The following is a 19,645-nucleotide window of genomic DNA, read 5'->3' as shown; positions in this document are numbered from 1 at the left end:
CATCCCCATACTACCCTTGCTCTAGGGCTGGGATATAGGGCAGGGTGGAGCTGTAGAGCCCCGGGGAAGGATGGAGCTATATCCTCAGTGGATATAGCTCAAGGGAGGTTCGAGGGAAGGGGATATAGGATGATGAGGGGCTGTAGCCCCCAGGAAGAACTATAGGGTTTGGTATAGGGTAGCATGGGACCACAGCCCTGGAGGGCAGGACGGGGCGGCAGGTCCGGATGGAGCCATAACCTCTGGCTCGGCCCCATCCATAGGGGGCGCGCGCCCGCGGTCCCGCTCCCGGGGGCGCGTTTCGCGCAGGCTCCGCCCCCTTTGGTGACGTCAACATCCCGCCCCCTGCGCGCGGCGCGCGCGGCCACAGCCCTGAGGCGCAGCCGCCTCCGACGCCGCCATGGGGAAGAAGGCGCGGGCCGCGCCCGGGCGCCGGCCCATCCTGCAGCTCTCCCCGCCCGCGCCGCGCCGCGACGAGGCGGCAGGACCCGCGGGCGAGGGGGGCGACTCGGGCTCCGAGCCGGGTAAGGCGAAGAAAGCGGGTGGAAGCGGGGGGCGCTTTGTTGGCGGGGTGCGGCCTAGTGCGGCCTAGCGCGGCCTGACGGGAGCGGGTGGTCCCGATCCGCTCTCCCCCGCGATCCCCCCAGCCTGAGCCCCCCGTAATTGACGCTTCTGTCCCGCAGATGAGCCCGAGACGGTGGCGGAGCCGCCCCGCAACCCGCCGAATCCGCCGCCTCCCGCTCCCGCCGCGGTCAAGGCCACAGGTAAGGGAGCGCTCTGGGATGAGACGCGGGATTACATCCCCCCTGAAAAACTAGGGGAAGAATTTCAGGATTTGGGGATGCTTGCGGCCCCCGATACACAATAACGATAAAAGAAATGCTGGCGTTGTGGTTGCAGATGGGGCTTTTTGTTTTAATTTTGGGCGTGCTTGATTCTCAGATACAGTTTTTTTGGGTCCAAAACATTATTTATTTTTTTTTTAAGTTCAATATATGGGGAATTTGGTTCTAAAAGCGGTGTTTTGTCCCAAGTCTAGGCGGTTTTGATACTAGATGTGGAGACTTGGGGTCCTTTAGGTAGGAGTTTGGTCCTTTGTGTGTGTTTTTTTTTTTATTTTTTGGTCCTATGTGTGGGGTTTTGGTTCTAAAAGTGCTGGGTTGTGAAGTTCCAAATAGTTTTTGGAGGTCCTGCGTGTGGGTTTTCTCCTTCTAGGTGTGGTGGGTTTTGTGCTAAATGTAGGGGTTTTATGGGACTGTGTTTGTTTTTCTCTCCATAACCCCGTATTTTTAACACAGGGTAATTAACCACCTTTAACACTTATTTTTAAGGGAAGAGAGTTAACCCTTTCCTAAATAATTAACTTTGGGGCTGGAGTTGTTTCATTTTAATTATTTTAACCATGCTGTTATTTCCCAAGAGATGACTGCTCATTGTTAAACGCATTTCATTACTGGTCCTCGTGCTGATTCCCCCCAGGCTGTCCCTGGCACTGGTACAGGGACTGTTCTCACAGTGGCACCTGGAGCAGAGGTGGGGGGTGGGACCCAGCGCCCTGTGGCAGCAGGAGGATTCCCCTGAGGATTTGCTCTCCCTCCTCCAGGAGGTTTGTGCCTGCTGGGTGCCTATGCTGACAGCGATGATGAGGAGGGTGAGACTCCGGAGAAGCCGGCCCGCTCCACGGATGCCAACGGCAGCAGTTCTGCTGACATCGACAGCACCCTGGCAAACTTCCTGGCTGTGAGTGCCACTCCAGCAAGGACAGAGGGAGGGAGGGAGGCATGGCGGGAGGAGGGGAGCTCCATAGTCCGAGGCATCGTCCTCATCAGTAAGAGCTTTGATTTGGCTTGGGATTTGAAGCTCATGGTGGGAAGCTGTTTTTACAGGAGATCGATGCCATCACGGCCCCAGCGCAGCCCGCTGAGCCCGCTGCTGCCTCCTCTTCCTCCTCCTCCGTGCCACCCCCCATGCCTCCCCGCCCGGAGCCGAAGGACGCGACGGGCCCATCGTCGGGCACAGCCAATGGCACGGGCTCGGCACCGGCCCCGGAGTGGCAGTATGACACCCAGTGCTCGCTGGCCGGAGGTGAGCGCTGTTCCTCTCTCCAAAGCGGGTGCTGACAAACGGGTGTCACTGAGGAAAGGGGAGTGACAGGCTGTCCTTGTCCCCCTGGCAGTGGGAGAGCTGGAGATGGGCGACTGGCAGGAAGTGTGGGACGAGAACACCGGCTGCTACTACTATTGGAACACCCAGAGCAACGAGGTGACCTGGGAGCTGCCGCAGTACTTGGCAACGCAGGTCCAGGGCCTGCAGCATTACCAGCACAGGTGGGCAAGACCTCCAGGACGTTGCCCTGTGGGACATTGTCCCAGTCCCGCCCTTCATTTCCTCTCCTCTTCCTCAGCAGCACCATGGCAGGCACCAACGGCAGCTTTGTGGCAGCCACGGAGCCGTTCCCTCAGGAGAAGGGGACCCCAGGCAGCACTGGCCGTGGGACTGGCCTCTGCAAGCGGGAGGTGAAGAAGGTCAGTCACGTGGGTTCTGGCTGCCATGGGGCTTGCAGGCACCTCCTTGGGTGTCCTTGGAAGCAGCTGGGATGCTCTGCTCAATGCACAGCCCTAGGAGGGGCCTGGCAGCATGGGCTCTTTCCCAGGCAGCTGCCAGAAAGCTCACCCGGATTTCATCCCATAGGAAGTGAATGAAGGAGTGCAAGCTCTCTCCAACAGCGAGGAAGAGAGGAAGGGAGTGGCTGCGGCTCTCCTGGCCCCACTTGTGCCCGATGTGGTGAAGGAGGAAGAGGAGCGCTGGAGGAGGAAAGTGATCTGCAAAGAGGAGGTTGAGCCGCCTCTGGAAGAGGAGGTGAAAGTGGAAGAGGCGCCAGCTGTCCCAGAGGAGCCAGAGCCCAGCAGGGATCCCCTGGAAGACACAGGGCAGGAGGATCTGTGCAGTGTGGTGCAGTCGGGGGAGAGCGCGGAGGAGGAGGAGGAGCAGGACACACTTGAGCTGGAGATGGTGCTGGAGAGGAAAAAGGTAATGGAAGATGTTTGTACTGGAAACAGGGCCACACGTGGCAGCCATGGTATTGCTGGGAATAAACTGGGGTGTCGTGTCTCGGCAGGCAGAGCTGCGTGCCTTGGAGGAAGGCGATGGCAGCGTTTCGGGCTCCAGCCCGCTCTCCGATGGGAGCCAGTCGGCCTCGCAGGATGCGTCCCGCAGGCTGGCCTCCAAGCGAGGCAAATGGAAACTGTTTGTGGGAGCTGCCAGCCCTGAATCCGCCAGTCGAGGCCCCAGCAAAACGGGCCGGGAGAGCCCAGAAGCAGGAGAAGCAGGTAATTGGAAAGACTTCCTTTGGAGGGAGGAGCAGGGGGTCTCCTTTCCCTGAAGACCCACAGAGCAGTGCCAGGAAGGGCCGTGAGGTATGTGTGCCAGGTGGGACAGGCTGAGGGGTGGCTCTGTCACAAACCAGCCTCACTGGGATAAGCTGCTCCTCTGCCACTGTCTCCCTATCCTGATTACCCACATAAGGAGAAGAGTGCCGTATTCAGTGGTTCCTTGGGAGACAGGACACAGATAACAGCTGCCTCGCATCCCATTGCCTTCCTGCTCCTCCCAACATCACAAATCCAGCCTGCTGCACACGGGGTACTGTAACCCTCCGCTTCTAAAGTTCAGTTTTTGAGCTGTGTGGTACTAAATTCCAGACAGCTGCAGTGCCCTTGGAGCCACTCCAGGGCCCCACACTCAGTGTGAAGGGAGTGTAACTCCAGCCCATGTGGCAAGACAGCCCGTTTCTGTGGGGCTGGTTCAGCTCAGGGTGTGTGTGGATATAGCACTCATACACAACTATCCCTCATGTTCTAGTTGGATCCCTCAGAGCTGTGCTTCCCAAAATGCACCAGCTGTAGCATTTTAAGGAACACTCTGTGCCCAGCAGCTCTGGGACTCCCAGACTGTAGAATCATGGAGTTGTTCAAGTTGGAGATGCCCTCTGAGGTCATGGAGTCCAGCTGTTCCTCCAGTACTGTCAAGGCCACCATTAACCCATGTCGCCAAGTGCCACATTCACAGAGTTTTTTAATCCTTCCAGGGATGGGGACTCTACCACATTCCTGTGCAGCCTTTGTAAGGACTGGACAGCTCTTTCCATTAAGAAATCTCCCCCAATATCCAACTTAAACCTCTCTTGGCACAACTTAAGTCACTTTCTTCTTGTCCTGTCTCTTGTTTGCTGAGAGCAGAGCCTGACTCCACCCTTCTCTCAGGGCATTGTGGGGAGCAAGGTGGTCCCCCCAAGTCTCCTTTTCTCTGGATGTGCCAGTCCCTTCCCAGCACAAGATTTGTGTGCCTGCAGCACAGAAAGCTGAATGAAACTGCTTTTCCAAGGAAAAACTGATACAAAAGTGCCTACAGCAGGCTGTGACCTGCTGGAGTGGGAGTTGGTGCCTGCCCCATCCCAGCGTTCCTGAGGCCCTGGGGACCTCTGCTTCAGACAGGGGCATGAGCTGGGTGACAGCTCTGGCATTAAATCAGTGATGTCATTTTTGCAGAGGAAAATTAATGGTTTTGCTGGAGGGCTTTCCAAATAACCCTGAAGCCAGCTGATCCCAGCAGCATCAGATTCCTTCCACCTTAACCTAGGGAACAACAAGCTGTCACTCCAAAATAACCAGTTTAAGCTGAGCACCCTGCTGCCTGGAGGGTGATTTAGGGAAGTGTCCTGCCTTCCAGCACCAGGACATGCTGAGAATTGGGGTTTCTCCCCAGAGGCCTGTGGGACTCTGTCACAAACTTCCTTCTTTGGAATTGATTGCTTTGACAGTGAATTAGTCATCTGAAGGCAAAGCCTTCTGGTATTAGCAGCTTTTGGGGACCTCTTCAGTCTTTCATAATTAACTTATTTAATACCTGGTACCTGTTTTTGACAGATTTTGGGAGTTAGTCTCTTCCTGCTTCCCTGATGCCCAATTTTCCAGGCCTTGCCTCATTGCTGCTTTGCACTGTAGCAGCTCCAATGCTCTCCTTCCCATGTTATCCTTCTGGAAGGATCCCCACCACCAAAACACAGAGCAGTGACCATCTCTCCTTTTAAACTTCAGACTCTTGTCACTGGCTCTGGTGGATCCTAGCTCTTTCCCCACTGTTTCCCACCTTGGCTTTGGTTCCAGGCAGTGTCCAGCTAGCTGCTGGTACTGCCAGGGTGGTGGTGGGACAAGGACTGACCTATCCTTCCTTCTCCTGCAGCCCCGAGCACAGAAGCAACTGATCCGAGCTCAGACAAAGAGGCAGAATCTGAGGAGCCCCAGGAAAAAGCCAAATCACAAGGGGCTCCAAAAATGGAAGAGGAAGAGCAGGATCTAAAGGTATGGAGAGGTAGAGGTGCAGCTCTGTGAGATGAGGGATGTGATGGGTACTCCAGCTGCCAGCAGGAACAAGGGACATGCTGGCTCCCCCAGCCACCTCTTCCCTGGAGACACTGGAGCTTTGGGCTCTGGATTTGGCCCACCTGAAGCTTTTAAAGCTGAGATCCCGGTGTGGCTGCGGGAACAGCTTGTGAAGGAAGGGCTGGGACAATATCCTGTCTACAGTAGGATTCAGCAGCAAAAGCTTGGATGAAAGGAGGGTGTGGGGGGGCAAAGACTGAGCCCTGGGTGTTGTTGTGGCAGAGGACAAGCAGTTTGATCTTGACTTTGTTTTCACCAATAACAATATTCCAGTCTCTGGCCCGGTCAGTCGTCCCGTTTCCAGGCTGAAGACTCCTCGTCCGTAATCTCTCCGTTTCTTGAGGCTGACGGTACCGCTCTGCCCTTCGCCCGGCGTTACTCTTAGATACAAGCTGGGGAAGCCCTGGGGATTTCTGCAGCATCCTGCTGATAGCTCTTCTCTGAGCCTTGGTTTGCTCCTTTGGCTGCACTGGATCAATTCCCTGATCTATAGCAGAGCTCCAGGCTCTAGGGGCAGTATGACAGAGCAGTAGGGGAGATCTTTCCCGTTTGTCCTTTAGTCCCCATGTCACTTGTTACCCTGAGATCTCCTGCAGCATAAAATTTGGCTCTGGAGTTACTCTGTGACGTTGGAAATGTTGTCACCTCCCTGTGGCAGATGGGGAATCGCCAGTTCGTGGTGGAGCCTGGGTGGAACCTGCAGTGAGAGTTGCCCATCCCTGTCCTCATTTCTCGCCACTTAAATGATTTTTCTGGTGTGAAAGGGAAAGTCCTTTTGTCCTTGTAAAAAATCTCATATCTCCCCTATAAAACAAATCCTTAAAGGATTTTGAGATGTAGCATTCCCAGACCAAAACTGAGCTTTCCTCAGTGCAGCATCCATTTGAGACCTGATTTTTAAATTCATTTATTTAAATAAAAATAATAAAAGCCTGTAGCAGGGCTGGACTTGCTGGTCCCCTCTGCAGTCCCCCTCTCCTGGTCCCAGTGGATGCTGTCACAGACTGTGTGGTGCTTTTCCATGCAGGATTCCCTTAGAGCTGTTGGAGGAATGCCAGCTCCCTGGGTAACCAGTACCATTTGCTCATCGGGTTGGGATCTCTCTGGTTACAGGAGCTGCGCCGTGGCCACCACTCCCAAGTCACCCTCTGCTCCGGGATGTTCCCTGGCTTCTCCAGAGACACATTAACATGGGGATTTATATGCCTGCCTTGATCTTCTGTAGGGCTTGCTTGTCTGACCCATCACCTCTGGAGACAGATGCTTCCTTGGTGGCTTTGGTGGACATTCCAAAGTCTCTTCAGAGGAGTGAAGTTAAAAATAGATATTTTTAAAGCCCTCTTTCAAGCAGTGGTGATGCTACTTGCAGACATTCCTGTTCTGGATTCCCTTCTGGCTTGTGGCTGCTTCCATACAGTGGCTCCAGTCAGGGGGATGGACTCTGGGATCCCCGTGTCCCCAGACTGGAGGTTTCACTCCCATAGGATGCTGGGGTTGAGTAGCCATGGTCACCATGAGCTGACCTGAGTGTTGATGTAGCTGCTGCCTCTGCTCTGCAGTAAGTCCAGAGCTGTTGTCCCTTTCTGGTGCTTTCCAGCTAGTTCCTCTGGAAAGCAATTATTTACAGAACTTGGAATGATATCCTGGCCCATTTATTTGGGAAACATTCTTAGATATCTGCTGTGGCAGTAGTTCTGCTGTTACTCCAAAGTACCGGAGCGACCGGAGCCCATGCTGTCCTTCCGCACAGAGTCAAGCGCAGTCCGTGGAGGAGCTGTCACCCAGCCACCCACACTGCCCTGTCCCTGGGGTGCAGCATGTAGTGGGACTTAACAGATGGGGTGACAGGCACACAGGGCCAGGGTGGCACATCTCAGTCCCACTAAGCTGAGGGGCTGCGGGTGGTCCTGAGCGGTGTTTCCTGAGAGCCGCAGGGCCGTAGCCACCCAGCGCTGCTCCCAGAGGGCAGCCCTTGACTCTGCCCTTTTTCCTGGCAGTTTCAGATTGGAGAGCTGGCAAATACTCTGACTAGTAAATTGGAGTTCCTGGGCATCAACAGACAATCTATCTCCAACTTCCACATGTTGCTGTTGCAGACAGAGGTAACCGAGCCTTCGCCCCTCGCTCCGGCCTCGTGTTCCGGAGCGGATCGGATGCAATCCGCCGTCCGAGCGCCGGTGCTGCGTGAGCCTCGTGGCGCCTTGCCGCGCGGGGCCCTCCCTTCCTCGGCGGGGGGAGAGCGTGGCTTGGCGCGGAGGCGGGGTGTCCTCCTCCTGGCCCCCCGCGTCCCGTGCCGGAAGGGAGCCTCCCGATCCTCGAGTCCCGTCCCCCCCAGGGCCACTGGCAGCCCACCTCACCGGCTTCCCCCGGTTCTTGCCCTCTAGACCCGCATTGCAGACTGGCGAGAAGGTGCTCTCAATGGAAACTACCTCAAACGCAAACTCCAAGACGCAGCCGAACAGCTTAAACAATACGAAATAAACGCCACCCCTAAAGGCTGGTCCTGCCACTGGGACAGGTACGCGCTCTCCTCCTTTCTCACCTTTCATCTCTGACATCTCAGACATGATTTGTGACCATCAACCACCCGACGACGCTGGCGCCGTCCCTCTGGCAGACTGAGAGCGGCTTCTGTTAGTGCTGGGCAGGCAGAGAAACGTCCGGCACTCGCAGAGTTTGGGCCAGCCACCAAACTGGAGGATCCAAACGGAGTGCCCAGTGCTTTGCGACGGAGCAGATTCCCTGACGGACAGAGCTGGTTGTGCCTCTCGCGAGTGTCCAGCGCTGTGGAGGGCGGGCCTGGGGGGTCGCGCATGCGAGAGCTCTGTGAACTTTGCAGGATCTCTGGATCAACTCTTCTGACCAACAGCTCTTCTAAAGGACAAACTTCAACTCACCGACGGAACGAAGAACAAGATTTCTGTCTCCTGCCAGCAGGTCAGACCCAAACATTTCTTTGTCTATTTGGCTTTCTTGATTAATTTTCCTTTGTTTGAAATCTTTGCTCTTTTGTTTTTCAGCTCCCAGATCCGCTCCCTCTCTCTAGCATTCACTGTGTGTTTGACACCAAGAGTATCTTAAAAAACTCTGCGCACCATGGGGTAGGGGGGCAGCCGCTTCCCTCCATTGGGCTGTTCCCCTGTGCCTCTTCTCGGAGGACGACTTTCAGCCAAGGCCGTGCTGAAAGTCCCAATGTTAGCGAGACGTTGCCGGCGTTCCCGGCCCTCCTCTCCCTTGGAGTGGGGGGGCTCAGGGCGACGTTCCCGCAGCCAGCGATAGCAAATAGCTTTGAGCGAGTCGGCTCGGGCCTCTCCTGCCTCTGTCCTCAAAGTTGTTTGTTGTGTGTGGGAGAGCGGCAGCCCTGCTGCACGAGGGTCTCCCCTGCGAGAGCGCACCGCTGTCGTGGGCAGGCCCGCCTTGGAGTGTCGGGGGCGGAGAAGGGAAGCTGAAGCCTCCTTTTGTTTCTTGTGATCTAGGGAGCATAGACGCTATTTCTATGTTAACGAGCGCTCGGGAGAGTCGCAATGGGAGTTCCCCGACGGGGAGGACGAAGAGGATGGACAGCGAGGCACCGCCGACAGAAAACCCGACAGTCCTCCAAAGCCACCTCCCAAAGACAAAGGAGAGCACGCCGAGGGGCCTGCCGAGCGCCCCGCAGGTACGCCTCGCTGGCAGGGAGGGTCCTGGCAAGACTGTGGGCAAGAGTGGGTGGTACAGACTGTAGGCCAGGTGTTCAAGCCCGTGTCAATGTGTGTTTTTCAGGCTCCCTTTGTAAAGAATCCTTCTCAGGCCAAGTTCCTGCTACGTCTCTCATGCCACTCACTCCGTTTTGGACTCTGCTTCAGTCCTCTGTCCCAGTCCTCCAACCTCCCTTGCCTTTGGAAATGCCTCCGCCACCTCCACCCCCTCCAGACTCGCCCCCGCCACCTCCACCGCCACCCCCACCACCTGGAGAAGATGGGGAGATCCAGGAAGTGGAGATGGAAGATGAGGGGGGTGAGGAGCCGCCTGCCCCAGGAACAGAGGAGGATGCTCCTCTGAAGTCCCTGGTGCGCCCTGCTGCCAGCAGCAGCCAGGTGAGCACTGGTGCCAGGGCTCCACTGATTCCAGAGTGTGACTCTGGGAAATGGGTGTGTAAAGGTGCTCCTGGCTCACACTCACCTCAGCACTCTCTTCCAGGCCACTGTTGATCCGAGCCCAGCCCCGCTGCTCTCAGCCAAGCCGCAGAAGAGAAAAGCAGTAGAGATGAGCCCGGGGTTGGTGCAGCGCACGGCCACCATTGGCAGCTGCCCTGTCATCTACAGCCAGCCCCTGATGGCCACGGGCAAGTACCAGCCATCAGCCGTGCCCTTGGCCTCCCTAAGGCCGCGCCAGCGCCTCCAGAGCGAGATCCAGGGACGCCCCAACCTGCGCATGGCTCCCGGCCACGCTGGCCCTCAGCCCACAGCCTTGGGGCTGCAGTCCAGCTACCTGGGTGTGACCGGACCTGCCGCGCCTTCCATGATGGGATACTCGGAGTGCGCGGTGCCCGTCAGCCTGGCCAGCACGGCCACCACGCAGCCAGTGCCGGCACGGGGAGCCCTGCCAGCCGCGGGCACTGCAGCTGAGCAGCCGCCACCCCCGCCACCCCCACAGACGCCCCCACCGCCCACCCCCAAGGCGCCGCCGCCTCCAGAGAAGGAGAAGCCAAGGAAGGGGCGCAAGGACAAGGTAGGCCAGATGGGTGGTCTCACACCAACACCTTCCTTCCCTCCTCCCTTTCTAGCTATGCTCACCACTGTTATTTTTGTGGCACAGGGCAAGAAGGGCAAGACAAAGATGCCATCTCTGGTGAAGAAGTGGCAAAGTATCCAGCGGGAGCTGGATGAGGAGGAGAATTCCAGCTCCAGTGAGGAGGACCGCGAGACCACAGCCCAGCGGCGCATCGAGGAGTGGAAGCAGCAGCAGCTGATGAGGTGCAGACCCCGGGGGCTGGCACCAGGACATTTCCTGGTGCCTTGTAAAGGTGGGTGATCCATGCCAGCTGTGTGCTGACATTCTGCTTTATCCCTGCAGTGGCATGGCTGAGAGGAATGCCAACTTCGAGGCACTGCCAGAGGACTGGCGGTCACGGCTGAAGCGGAGGAAAACGGCCTCGAGCACATGAGGCATGCAGGGCCGTGCCCACCTCTTGGGGTTTTTTTGTTTTGGTTTTTTTTTACAGATGTACAGTTCCTTTGACCATTGTCCAATAAATTGTAGCAGTTTGGGAAGTGCCATCTCATTGATTCTGCTTAAGGGCAGGTGGTAGATGGGGATGGGGAGCACAAAACCCCTGTAATCCACAATTACTGGTTGGGTGGGTGTGTGGATTGTGGAGACAGGAAGGCTCTGCAGAGGAAACTGGACAGGCTGGATTGAAGGGCTGAGGGTAAAGGCCAAGTGCCAGGTCCTACACTTGGGTCATACAAACCCTGTTGAATGCTCCAGGCTGGGGGAAGAGAGGCTGGAAAGCTGGGAAAGGTCCTGGGGATGCTGGTGAGAGCAGCTGAACAGGAGCCAAGGTGGACAAAAGGCCGATGGCAGCTGCCCTGTACCAGCATTGGTGTGGCCACAGGCCTGTGCCCTGTTCTGACCCTGCTGGGCCAGCTCCAGCAGTGGAGGTGGCCTCCTCTCTACCTGGGGACAAATCTGGAGCCCTCATGGCAAGAGGGGCTGTCCAAAGAAGGGAATGGAGCAGAGGAAGGGTTTGGAGCAGCAGGAGGAGCTGGGCTGAGGCTCAGCCTGGACTAAAGGAGGCTTGGGGGGACCCTCTGGCTCTCCACAACCCCTTGACAGGAGGGTGCAGCCAGCGCGTGAGTCAGGCTCTGCTGCCAGGGAACAAGGGATGGGACAAGAGAAAACAGCCTCAAGCTCTGCTAGGGGAAGTTGAGGTTGGACACGAGGAGGAATTTTTTCATTGAAAGTGTTGTCAGGCATCAGAAGGGGCTGCTGAGAAAGGTGGTGGAGTCCCCAGCCCTGGAGCTGTCCAAGGAATGACTGGACATGGCACTCTAGTCTGGGTGACGAGGTCACGGGTTGGGCTCAATGATCCTGGAGGTCTTTTCCAACCTGAATGACTCTGAAATCCCTCTGGCTCCTTTCCCAGCTCTGCTCCAGGACCGCCCCATTCCTCCCTGTAGCTCAGCAACCACTTGCCAGCCCAGCCCTGACACTGCCTCTGCTGTTTGGGTTTCCCGGGGCTCTCACAGCCATGGAGCCTGCAGGGTGCCGCGCTGCCCAGGGAGGGGAGGGAGCTCCGGGGGGTTTCGGTGGGAGACAGGTCCTGAAGCCCTATGACAGCTTCATCTGCACCCACCTGCGCTTCTATGGCTACTTCCGAGGTGAGGCCTGGCCGCTGTGCCCTCCTGTCCCTGGGCTGTGTCCCCTCCTGCCCCCTGGCTGCAGCGCTCTTCTCCCCAAGATGAGAAGATGGGCAGGGAAGGGAATGCCATGTCCCCGGGGGAACCCTCCAGGCAGCATCCCAAGGCATCCACCAGCCCTGGCTGGCAGCGAGGTCCTGGGCACGAGCCAAACCGTGAGTGAGACCCTGCAGCCCCTCACAGCTCCCCAAGTACAGCGTCCTCCCAGCACAGCAAGTGTGGTGGGAGGCCGTCTCCCTGTCCCTGCCTTGGTTTTGGGGAATGCCCCTGTCCCTGCCTTGGTTTTGGGGGTGCCCCTACCCCAACCACATTGGAGACCCCCAGCCCTCCCCGGTGCTTGTGCAGCCCCCAGGGTGGTGCAGACGCCCCACCAGGGCAGACCAGCCCCCTTAACGCAGCCCTGGAGGTCTCCAGGAGAACCACAGGCTCCATTCTCCCTCCCTGCTCCCCGCTGGCCTGTGGAGTGTGAAGTCATCCAGGAGACGATTGAGCACATTGGTGAGGGGATGCTCCAGCTGTCTCCCCACCTCACCCCTTTGCCAGACCCCTGTTGTGTGTATGGCGTTTGTCTCTGTGTCCCCCCTCTCCCAGAGTGGGTCCCCCCCAAACCAGAGCCCTTCTGCCCTCCCATGGGCCCGGAGCAGGCCCTGTACACCCTCGGTGAGGAGCAGGGCACTGTCGTCTACCACTCCAGCCCAGGTAAGGGAGCACGGGCAGCACCTCTGTGTGCCTCCGCACTCCCCAGACCCCCACCACTGTCTCTGCTCCCTCCACAGCACTCCAAGGCTCCTGCTTTACCCGTGCTCGGGTTGGAGGAGCCGCAGGGCCACTCTCCTCGCCAGCAGCTCCCTTGGAGGGTCCGCAGGACACCACGCTGCTCTTCGAGTCCCGCTTTGAGAGTGGGAACCTCCAGACGGCCATCAAGGTGTAAGAGAGAGGCTGGGGAGCACGGGGCCTCTCGTGTCAGCCTGGATCCGGAGCACTGCCCTTCCCTCCACGCAGGGGTCCCTACGAGTACGTGCTGATGCTGCGGCCAGACCTGTACACGGCCAAACACACACAGTGGTTCTACTTCCGTGTCCAAAACACGCGCCGGGAGCCGCTCTACCGCTTCACCATCGCCAACATGGCCAAGCCCAAGAGCCTCTATGGCCAGGGCCTGCAGCCACTGCTCTACTCCCAGCGGGATGCCCAGAGCCGTGGCATAGGCTGGCGCCGGGTCGGGACCGACGTCCGCTACTACAGTGGCAGTGCGGGGGAGCCGCCGATGTCCCGGCTCAGCTGGACCGTGCGCTTCCCGCACGACGGCGACACGTGCTTCTTCGCCGCCTGCTACCCCTACACCTATTCGGACCTGCAGCGCTACCTGCGCGCGCTGGCGGCCGACCCGGTGCGCTCACGGTTCTGCACGGTGCAGGCGCTGTGCCGCAGCCTGGCCGGCAACACCGTCTACCTGCTGACTGTCACTGGCCCGGGCGGCACGGCCGGCAAGCGGGCGGTGGTGGCGAGCGCCCGCGTGCACCCCGGCGAGAGCGGCGGCTCCTGGGCCATGAGGGGATTCCTGGATTTCCTGCTGAGCGCCCACGAGGACGCACAGCTCCTGCGCCGCCTCTTCATCTTCAAGGTGGTGCCGATGCTCAACCCTGACGGGGTGGTGGTGGGCAACTCCCGCTGCTCCCTGGCGGGACGGGATCCCAACAGGGCCTATGGGAAGGCGCTTCCCGGCTCCTTCCCCAGCGTGTGGCACCTGCGGGCCATGGTCCAGAGGTGAGGCAGGCACGGGGAGCCGGCGGGACAGGGCCACCCCTGTGGCGGTGCTGGTGGCCGTATCCTGATGTGTGCAGGGTGCTGGCGGAGCGGGAGGTGGTGCTGTACTGCGACTTCCACGGGCACAGCCGGAAGAACAACGTCTTCATGTACGGCTGCGATGCCGGCGGGGACGGCACCGGGCCACGGCTGCGCCAGCGCGTGTTCCCCCTGATGCTGAGCAAAAACGCCCCCGACAAGGTGGGACACGAGTGCCTCAGAGCCACGTGTTGCGGTGGCACTGCAGCCACCGTGCCACTTCCCAGGCTGTCCCTGTGGGGCTGGGACCCCTCTGACCCTGGGGGCCCCCAGTTCTCCTTCTCCAGTTGCAAGTACCAGGTGCAGAAGAGCAAAGAGGGGACAGGCCGGGTCTCCATGTGGCGCCTGGGTGTCTCCCACAGCTACACCTTAGAGGTGGCCTTCAGTGGCTCCACGCTGGGTGAGGGGCTGCCACAGCCACGGGGACGGTGCCAGTGGGGTGGTCCTGGGTTGGGGAGCTGCCCTTGTTTCCTTTTCTCTGTCCCCTCCAGGTGGGAGGAGCTCCCACTTTAGTGTGGAGGACCTCGAGTCACTGGGCCGCCTCCTCTGTGACACCCTGCTCGACTTCTGCGACCCTGCGCCCGCCAAGGTGGGCTTGGACCTGGCCCAGGGTGCCCCGGTGCCATGGGACCACGGTGACACCGTGACACTGGCACTGTCCCGCAGCTCCAGCAGTGCCTGGCGGAGGTAGATGCGCTGCTGCAGCGGCAGATGAGTCGTGAGTCAGGCTCTGGAGGCAGCTGGAGCGATGTGTCCCCCTCAGAGCTTGAGTCCAGGTATGTCATCCCCTGTCACCTCATGTCACCTGCAGTGCCACTGGGGGCTGCAGATGGTTCTTTCCCCCTGCAGCACCAGTGGCTCCGACAGCTCCGTATCCGAAGGGATCCCAGATGACTTCCACAGCCCCGACCGAACAGTGAGTCTCCATGTGCCACTGATTTTTGAGGTGGCAGGGATGCAGAGCCAGGGTGGAACATGGTGACAGAGGGTGCAGATGTCCCAGTGCCACTTTACCACCTGGCACAGGTAGAGCCACACAGGAAAAAGCAGCTGCGGAAACGGAGAGCAAGGAATGTCCTGCGCCGAACAAACCGGAGCCACACCAGCATCCCGGTGAGTCTGGAGCCACCACAGTCCATCCTGGCCCCGAGGGGACAGTCCTGCGGGGACATTTGTCCCCAGTGCTGTCCCACCCCTCAGGTGGGTCTGACACCTCTCCTGTGCCCCCCAGGCTGGGACCCGCAGGCATCCAGTTCTTCCTGGTGTCCAGAGTGGAGGTGGCAGTGCGGGAGAGAAGCCCAGAGCCAGCTCCAGCATCACCTTTCCCAGGGCAGCTGGAGCAGGGAATGGCCCCCGTGCCATCGCGGGAGAGGTGCCTGGAGCTGACTCTGGAGTGGCCCTTCCCAGGGCGCCTGAAGCAGGGAATGGCTGCTGTGCCACCATGGGAGAGCATCAGCAGGACAGTGGCACAAGCGCTGTGACATGTCGCAAGCCACCGCTGAGCCCCTGCCACTGTGCTGCCACCAGTGACTCTTCCCGGGATCCAGCTGTGGGAGCAATCTTGGGGCCATCCTGGCAGCGGGGCGGGCGCAGGCCCAGGGACAGGGCACGTCCCGTCACTGTCCGTGCTGCGGCCCCACGCTGCTGCGCCTGTGCTCGGCAGTAAAGGTGCTGCCACCTCCGTGTCTGTGCCTGGTGCTGCCTGTTCGCATTGTCATGTCCCCTCAGGGGTCCTCTTGTCCCCGAGCCTGGCCAGAGTCTTGCTAGCACCCAACCCCGAGCCACCATGGTGTCAGCCTATGCCTGTGGTGCTACCTGGGGCCCTCCCACCAGCGTGTCACCTCAGCCCTACCACCATGGTGTCACCTTGGGCTCTGGGGATGTGGTGTCGCTAGCTCCACCACCCAGGTGACCCCTCAGCCCTGTCTCCCCGCTGTCCCCCCGTACCGCGGCGTCCCCACAGGCTCCGTGGGTGCCCCCAGTCCCGCAGGCCCCGTTGCCATGGCAACACCCCCGCGGCGCCGTCGGGAGTTTCCATGGCAGCCGCGGCGCTCCCAGAGCGCCCCCCCGCGGCCGGAAGCGCGTCACGGCGGCGCCGGAACTACCGGGGAGGAGGAAGCGGAAGCGGCGGCAGCCGTGGCCGTGTCCTTCTGTGCCGTGACGCCGGGGCGGCACCATGGCGGACGCGGCTTCGCAGGTGCTGCTGGGCTCGGGGCTCACCGTGCTCTCGCAGCCGCTCATGTACGTGAAGGTGCTGGTGCAGGTAAGGGCGGGGTTGAGAGGGGGTACCGGGCCCGGTATCGGCCGCGCGGGGGGTACAGCCTGCCCGTTCCCGCTGCAGGTGGGCTACGAGCCGCTGCCGCCCACCCTGGGGAGGAACATCTTCGGCCGCCAGGTATACCAGCTGCCCGGCCTCTTCTCTTACGGTGAGTCCGCCCTGGTGGGGCCGCCCCGGCGCCGTCCCGGTGCCGCCGTGGGGTCCCCCCGGGGCTGACGGTCCCCGCTGTCCCCAGCCAAGCACATCGTAAAGGTGGACGGGAGAGCAGGACTCTTTAAAGGCCTCGCCCCCCGCCTCTGCTCCAGCGCCATCGGCACCGTGGTGCACAGCAAAGTGCTGCAGGTACCGGCACGGGCGGGGCGCCGGGCCCGGGGCGCTGCGGGAACCGGGGGTTCCGCCGCCGGGACGGGGGCACACCGGGGCCCCCTGGCTCCCCGCACGGTGCTGACCCTGCGCTGACCCTGCCCTTTGCTCCACAGCGGTACCAGGAGGCCGAGCAGGCTGAGGTGGGTGCAGACGTGCTTCCCGCAGGGAATCTTCCCTTCCCTTCCCTTCCCTTCCCTTCCCTTCCCTTCCCTTCCCTTCCCTTCCCTTCCCTTTCTCCCTCTTTCTATTTCTCTGTTCTTCTATTCCTCCCTTCTCCTTTCTTTCTTTTCTTCTTTCCCTCATTCCTTTCTCCTTTTTCTCCTCTTTTTCTTTCCCTTCTCCTCTTCTCTCTCTCCTTCCCTCTTTCCTTCATTCTGTCTGTTCTCCCTTCTCCATGCCTTCCCTCCTCCTTTTCCCCTTTGTTTCCCTCCGTTTTTTCTTCCTCCTCCCCTCTCTCTTCCCTCTCTCCCTCCTCCCCACGGCTCCCGGATTTGGGCAGCCCCAGCCCTGCATCCGGAGCACTCCAGTGGGCCGGGAGCGTCCAGCTCCTCCCAGGGGACAGCGTCTTGTCTCTGGCAGCTGCTCCCACCTGACTCCTCCTTCCCCCTCCAGCCTGGAGCCAGCAAGAAGGAGCCGGTGTCCTCGCTGGAGCACGTGCTCAAGGAGGTGAGGAGGAGGAGGAAGGCACTGGGATGCCACATCCCTGTCCCCTCCTGCTGACGCTCCCTCTGTTCCCAGACCTCCCGGGAGATGGTCGCCCGCTCTGCCGCCACCCTCATCACCCACCCTTTCCACGGTAGGTGTGTCCCCATCCCACGGGACCGGGGGGCGCGGTGCCAGGTGCCTCCCGTGTCCCTCGGTGTCACCCCGTGTCCCCGCAGTGATCACCCTGCGCTGCATGGTGCAGTTCATCGGCCGCGAGACCAAGTACAGGTATGGCTCCGGGCTCCGCGTGCTCCGCCAGGCCCGGCATCCTGGCTCCCCCTGACGTTGTCCCTCCTCTTCTCTCTATCCCAGTGGGACACTAAGCGCCTTCGCCACAATCTACCGGGAAGAGGGAATCCTGGGATTCTTCGCGTGAGTGCCGGGAAGGCAAGGAGGGGCACCGGGGGGGTGACATCAGTGGGGAGGTCCCAAAGCCACCTTGGGAGTATCTCGAATCCCTCCAGCGGCTCCGGATCACTCACCCGAGCATCCCCAGGGATGGCTGTTCCCCATCTCCCTGTCCCACACCAGCTGTTCCCAGCTCTCGGATCCGAGCCTTCGGCCAACATTCCCGCTGTTTCTTCCCTTGCAGCGGCCTCATCCCGCGGCTCCTCGGGGACATCCTCTCCCTGTGGCTGTGCAACATGCTGGCCTACCTCATCAACACGTACGCGCTGGAGAACGGGGTAGGCTCTGCTCCGGGATCCGGAGTGCCGGGAGCGGACGGGGGCAGCTCCAGGGGTGTTCTGGGAGCCACGACCCCGTTCTGGGGGGATTGAGGTGTGCTGCTCCTCCCTCAGGTCTCCACCATGACTGAGATGAAGAGCTACTCCCAGGCAGTCACTGGGGTGAGTACAGCCACGGGCAGGGGGTGGATCCTTTCCCTAGGAAATGGTGTGTTCCTGGAATCCTGTGGCTGCCAGGGTGGGGATGGAGCCAGGCTGGGATCAGCTGGATTAGCCCACAGACCAAGGGATGCTCCGTGGAGGACACGTGTGACGCTGTGGAGGTGGCAGGAGTGGGCTCCCTCCCCCGGGGTGAAACTCCAAGGGGTGCTCCCGATGTGGAGGGGAGAGGGAACATCCCACTTATCCCCACTTTTCCTGCAGTTCTTTGCCAGCATGCTGACCTACCCCTTCGTCCTGGTCTCCAACCTGATGGCTGTGAACAACTGCGGGTGAGTCCCTGGTCCCAGTGACACCGGCATCCCTCTGCCCCGGATCAGCTCCTGGAACCACCTTACCGAAATTCCCAGGTGGAAAGGTGCTTCCAGTGCTCCACAGGGTCGATCCCTCCTTGCTGAAAGTGGGAGAGGGCCACAACCCAGTGTGGAGCTACAGAGGGAATGGGTCATTCCTGGGTGGGCATAATTCCCTGTGGGAATAATTCCCGGTGGGTCTTTTGTCCCTTCCCCAGGTTGGCCGGGGGTCTCCTTCCCTATGCACCCACCTACTCCTCCTGGCTGGATTGCTGGAGCCAGCTGCACAGGGAGGTAAGTGCTGGAGCTGGGATGCACTGCTCTGGGACACCAGGACATGGAGAGGAGCCAGGTGGGAGCCCCATGGAGTTTGGAGAGGCCAGCCTGGACCTTTTGTGGCCCCTCCATGGTCATTTTCCCTTTCCAGGGCAACATGAGCCGAGGGAACAGCCTGTTCTTCCGCAAGGTTCCAGCAGGGAAGCGATATGTGTGGGAGGAGCAGAGGTTCCGCTGATTCCAGAGATGGGAGTGGGATTGTGGAGCCAATGGCGGGCTCTGGAAGCAAAGAATCATGGAGAGTGATGATTTCTATACAGTTTTTTAAAAATCATTTCCTGCTGAGAGCTGAAGATGCAGGTGTGAGAGTCTCTGTCCATGGGGGCTTCCTGGGAAGAGGGGCTGGCCGGTCACCAGCATTCCCTGATTTATCCAGGAGCCTTTTCCCAGCCTCAAGCACCGCTGAGGCTGTTTCCACAGCGGAAATTCCCTGACAAGCCCAGGCACCTGATGGCACGGAGGGCCAGGGCCACGTGGGGGCTGTCAGAAGTGGGGGGAGTGGGTGCCTGGGAGGGGTGGTTGGACACCTGGGAGGGTCCTTGCAAGGCCCGTGGGAGGGCAGAGGTGAGCGTTGCACACCGGGCCAGAGGTTTGCACAGCCAGGGGCTGTGTGGAGCTGGGGTCACACAGCTGGCGGGGCTGTCACACACCAGCAAGAGGGACGCACTCCGGGGGATATTTCACACCTGGCAGGGGCTGCTGCACGCGTGATGGGGGCTGGAGCACGGCTGGAGCAGGACTCGCACAGCCGGCAGGGACACTGTGAGGGTGGGACGTGGGTCACACAGCCCGGGGCGGCTGTCGCACACACGGCGGGGACACGGCCAAGCTGGCAGGTGCTTTCCTAGCCGGCCGGGCCCCGGCCACGGCTGCCCCACCCCGGGGACAGAGGCGCCGCTGCGGGGGCGGGCTCGGTGCTGGGGGCGGTGCCGGTCCCTCCCTGCGTTCCTCCTCCCTCGCTGCTCCTCCCGCCCCGTGCCGGCGCCATGGCGGGCCCGGGCGGTGCCGGGGACGCCGGGGATGTGCTGAGCGGCGGCAGCGAGCGGCGGTGCCGGGCGCGGCTGGCGGCGGGGGG

General features: G+C 60.3%; 4 protein-coding genes across 10 annotated transcripts in view; all 4 read left to right on the top strand.

Annotated features, from left to right (window-relative positions):
• The first annotated feature begins 363 nt into the window (after positions 1-363).
• Positions 364-11,774, top strand: FNBP4 (formin binding protein 4). Of its 5 annotated transcripts, none has more exons than XM_041465157.1 (16): positions 364-524; positions 684-764; positions 1,604-1,740; positions 1,887-2,085; positions 2,177-2,327; positions 2,408-2,525; positions 2,692-3,030; positions 3,119-3,329; positions 5,242-5,360; positions 7,439-7,543; positions 7,826-7,959; positions 8,918-9,099; positions 9,204-9,517; positions 9,621-10,151; positions 10,239-10,446; positions 11,569-11,774. In XM_041465157.1, the coding sequence occupies exons 1-16, from the start codon at positions 401-403 to the stop codon at positions 11,757-11,759; spliced, it is 3,144 nt and encodes a 1,047-aa protein (XP_041321091.1). In that variant the 5' UTR covers positions 364-400; the 3' UTR covers positions 11,760-11,774. The 5 variants fall into 5 exon arrangements, with proteins under 5 accessions (XP_041321091.1, XP_041321092.1, XP_041321090.1 ...); XM_041465158.1 differs by having other exon boundaries at positions 2,405-2,525; positions 7,538-7,543; XM_041465156.1 differs by having other exon boundaries at positions 2,405-2,525.
• Positions 11,775-11,788: 14 nt separating this feature from the next.
• Positions 11,789-15,678, top strand: AGBL2 (AGBL carboxypeptidase 2). Its single transcript, XM_041465101.1, has 12 exons — positions 11,789-11,803; positions 12,241-12,340; positions 12,434-12,541; positions 12,619-12,769; positions 12,845-13,609; positions 13,687-13,849; positions 13,961-14,087; positions 14,179-14,276; positions 14,354-14,463; positions 14,537-14,603; positions 14,714-14,800; positions 14,919-15,678. The coding sequence occupies exons 1-12, from the start codon at positions 11,789-11,791 to the stop codon at positions 15,351-15,353; spliced, it is 2,226 nt and encodes a 741-aa protein (XP_041321035.1). The 3' UTR covers positions 15,354-15,678.
• Positions 15,679-15,789: 111 nt separating this feature from the next.
• Positions 15,790-18,863, top strand: MTCH2 (mitochondrial carrier 2). Its single transcript, XM_041465206.1, has 13 exons — positions 15,790-15,950; positions 16,029-16,113; positions 16,201-16,307; positions 16,445-16,471; positions 16,944-16,997; positions 17,070-17,127; positions 17,213-17,264; positions 17,349-17,408; positions 17,629-17,722; positions 17,837-17,884; positions 18,146-18,213; positions 18,453-18,528; positions 18,662-18,863. Exons 1-13 carry the CDS (start codon positions 15,864-15,866, stop codon positions 18,746-18,748), a joined length of 903 nt encoding a protein of 300 aa, XP_041321140.1. The 5' UTR covers positions 15,790-15,863; the 3' UTR covers positions 18,749-18,863.
• Positions 18,864-19,139: 276 nt separating this feature from the next.
• The window catches only part of NUDT8 (nudix hydrolase 8), a 2,023-nt gene continuing 1,517 nt past the window's right edge, over positions 19,140-19,645 (top strand). Inside the window, exon 1 of one of the 3 annotated variants that reach the window (XM_041465210.1) lies at positions 19,140-19,645. In XM_041465210.1, the coding sequence (XP_041321144.1) occupies positions 19,557-19,645 (89 nt within the window). In that variant the 5' untranslated portion in view covers positions 19,140-19,556. The other 2 variants (XM_041465209.1, XM_041465211.1) reach the window with 2 other exon arrangements.

Source organism: Pyrgilauda ruficollis, unplaced genomic scaffold (assembly GCF_017590135.1).
Source record: "Pyrgilauda ruficollis isolate IOZ18807 unplaced genomic scaffold, ASM1759013v1 scaffold187, whole genome shotgun sequence".
Lineage (NCBI taxonomy): Eukaryota > Metazoa > Chordata > Aves > Passeriformes > Passeridae > Pyrgilauda > Pyrgilauda ruficollis.
The sequence above is the reverse complement of the archived record's forward strand: the minus strand, read 5'-3'. Positions and strand labels throughout refer to the sequence as shown.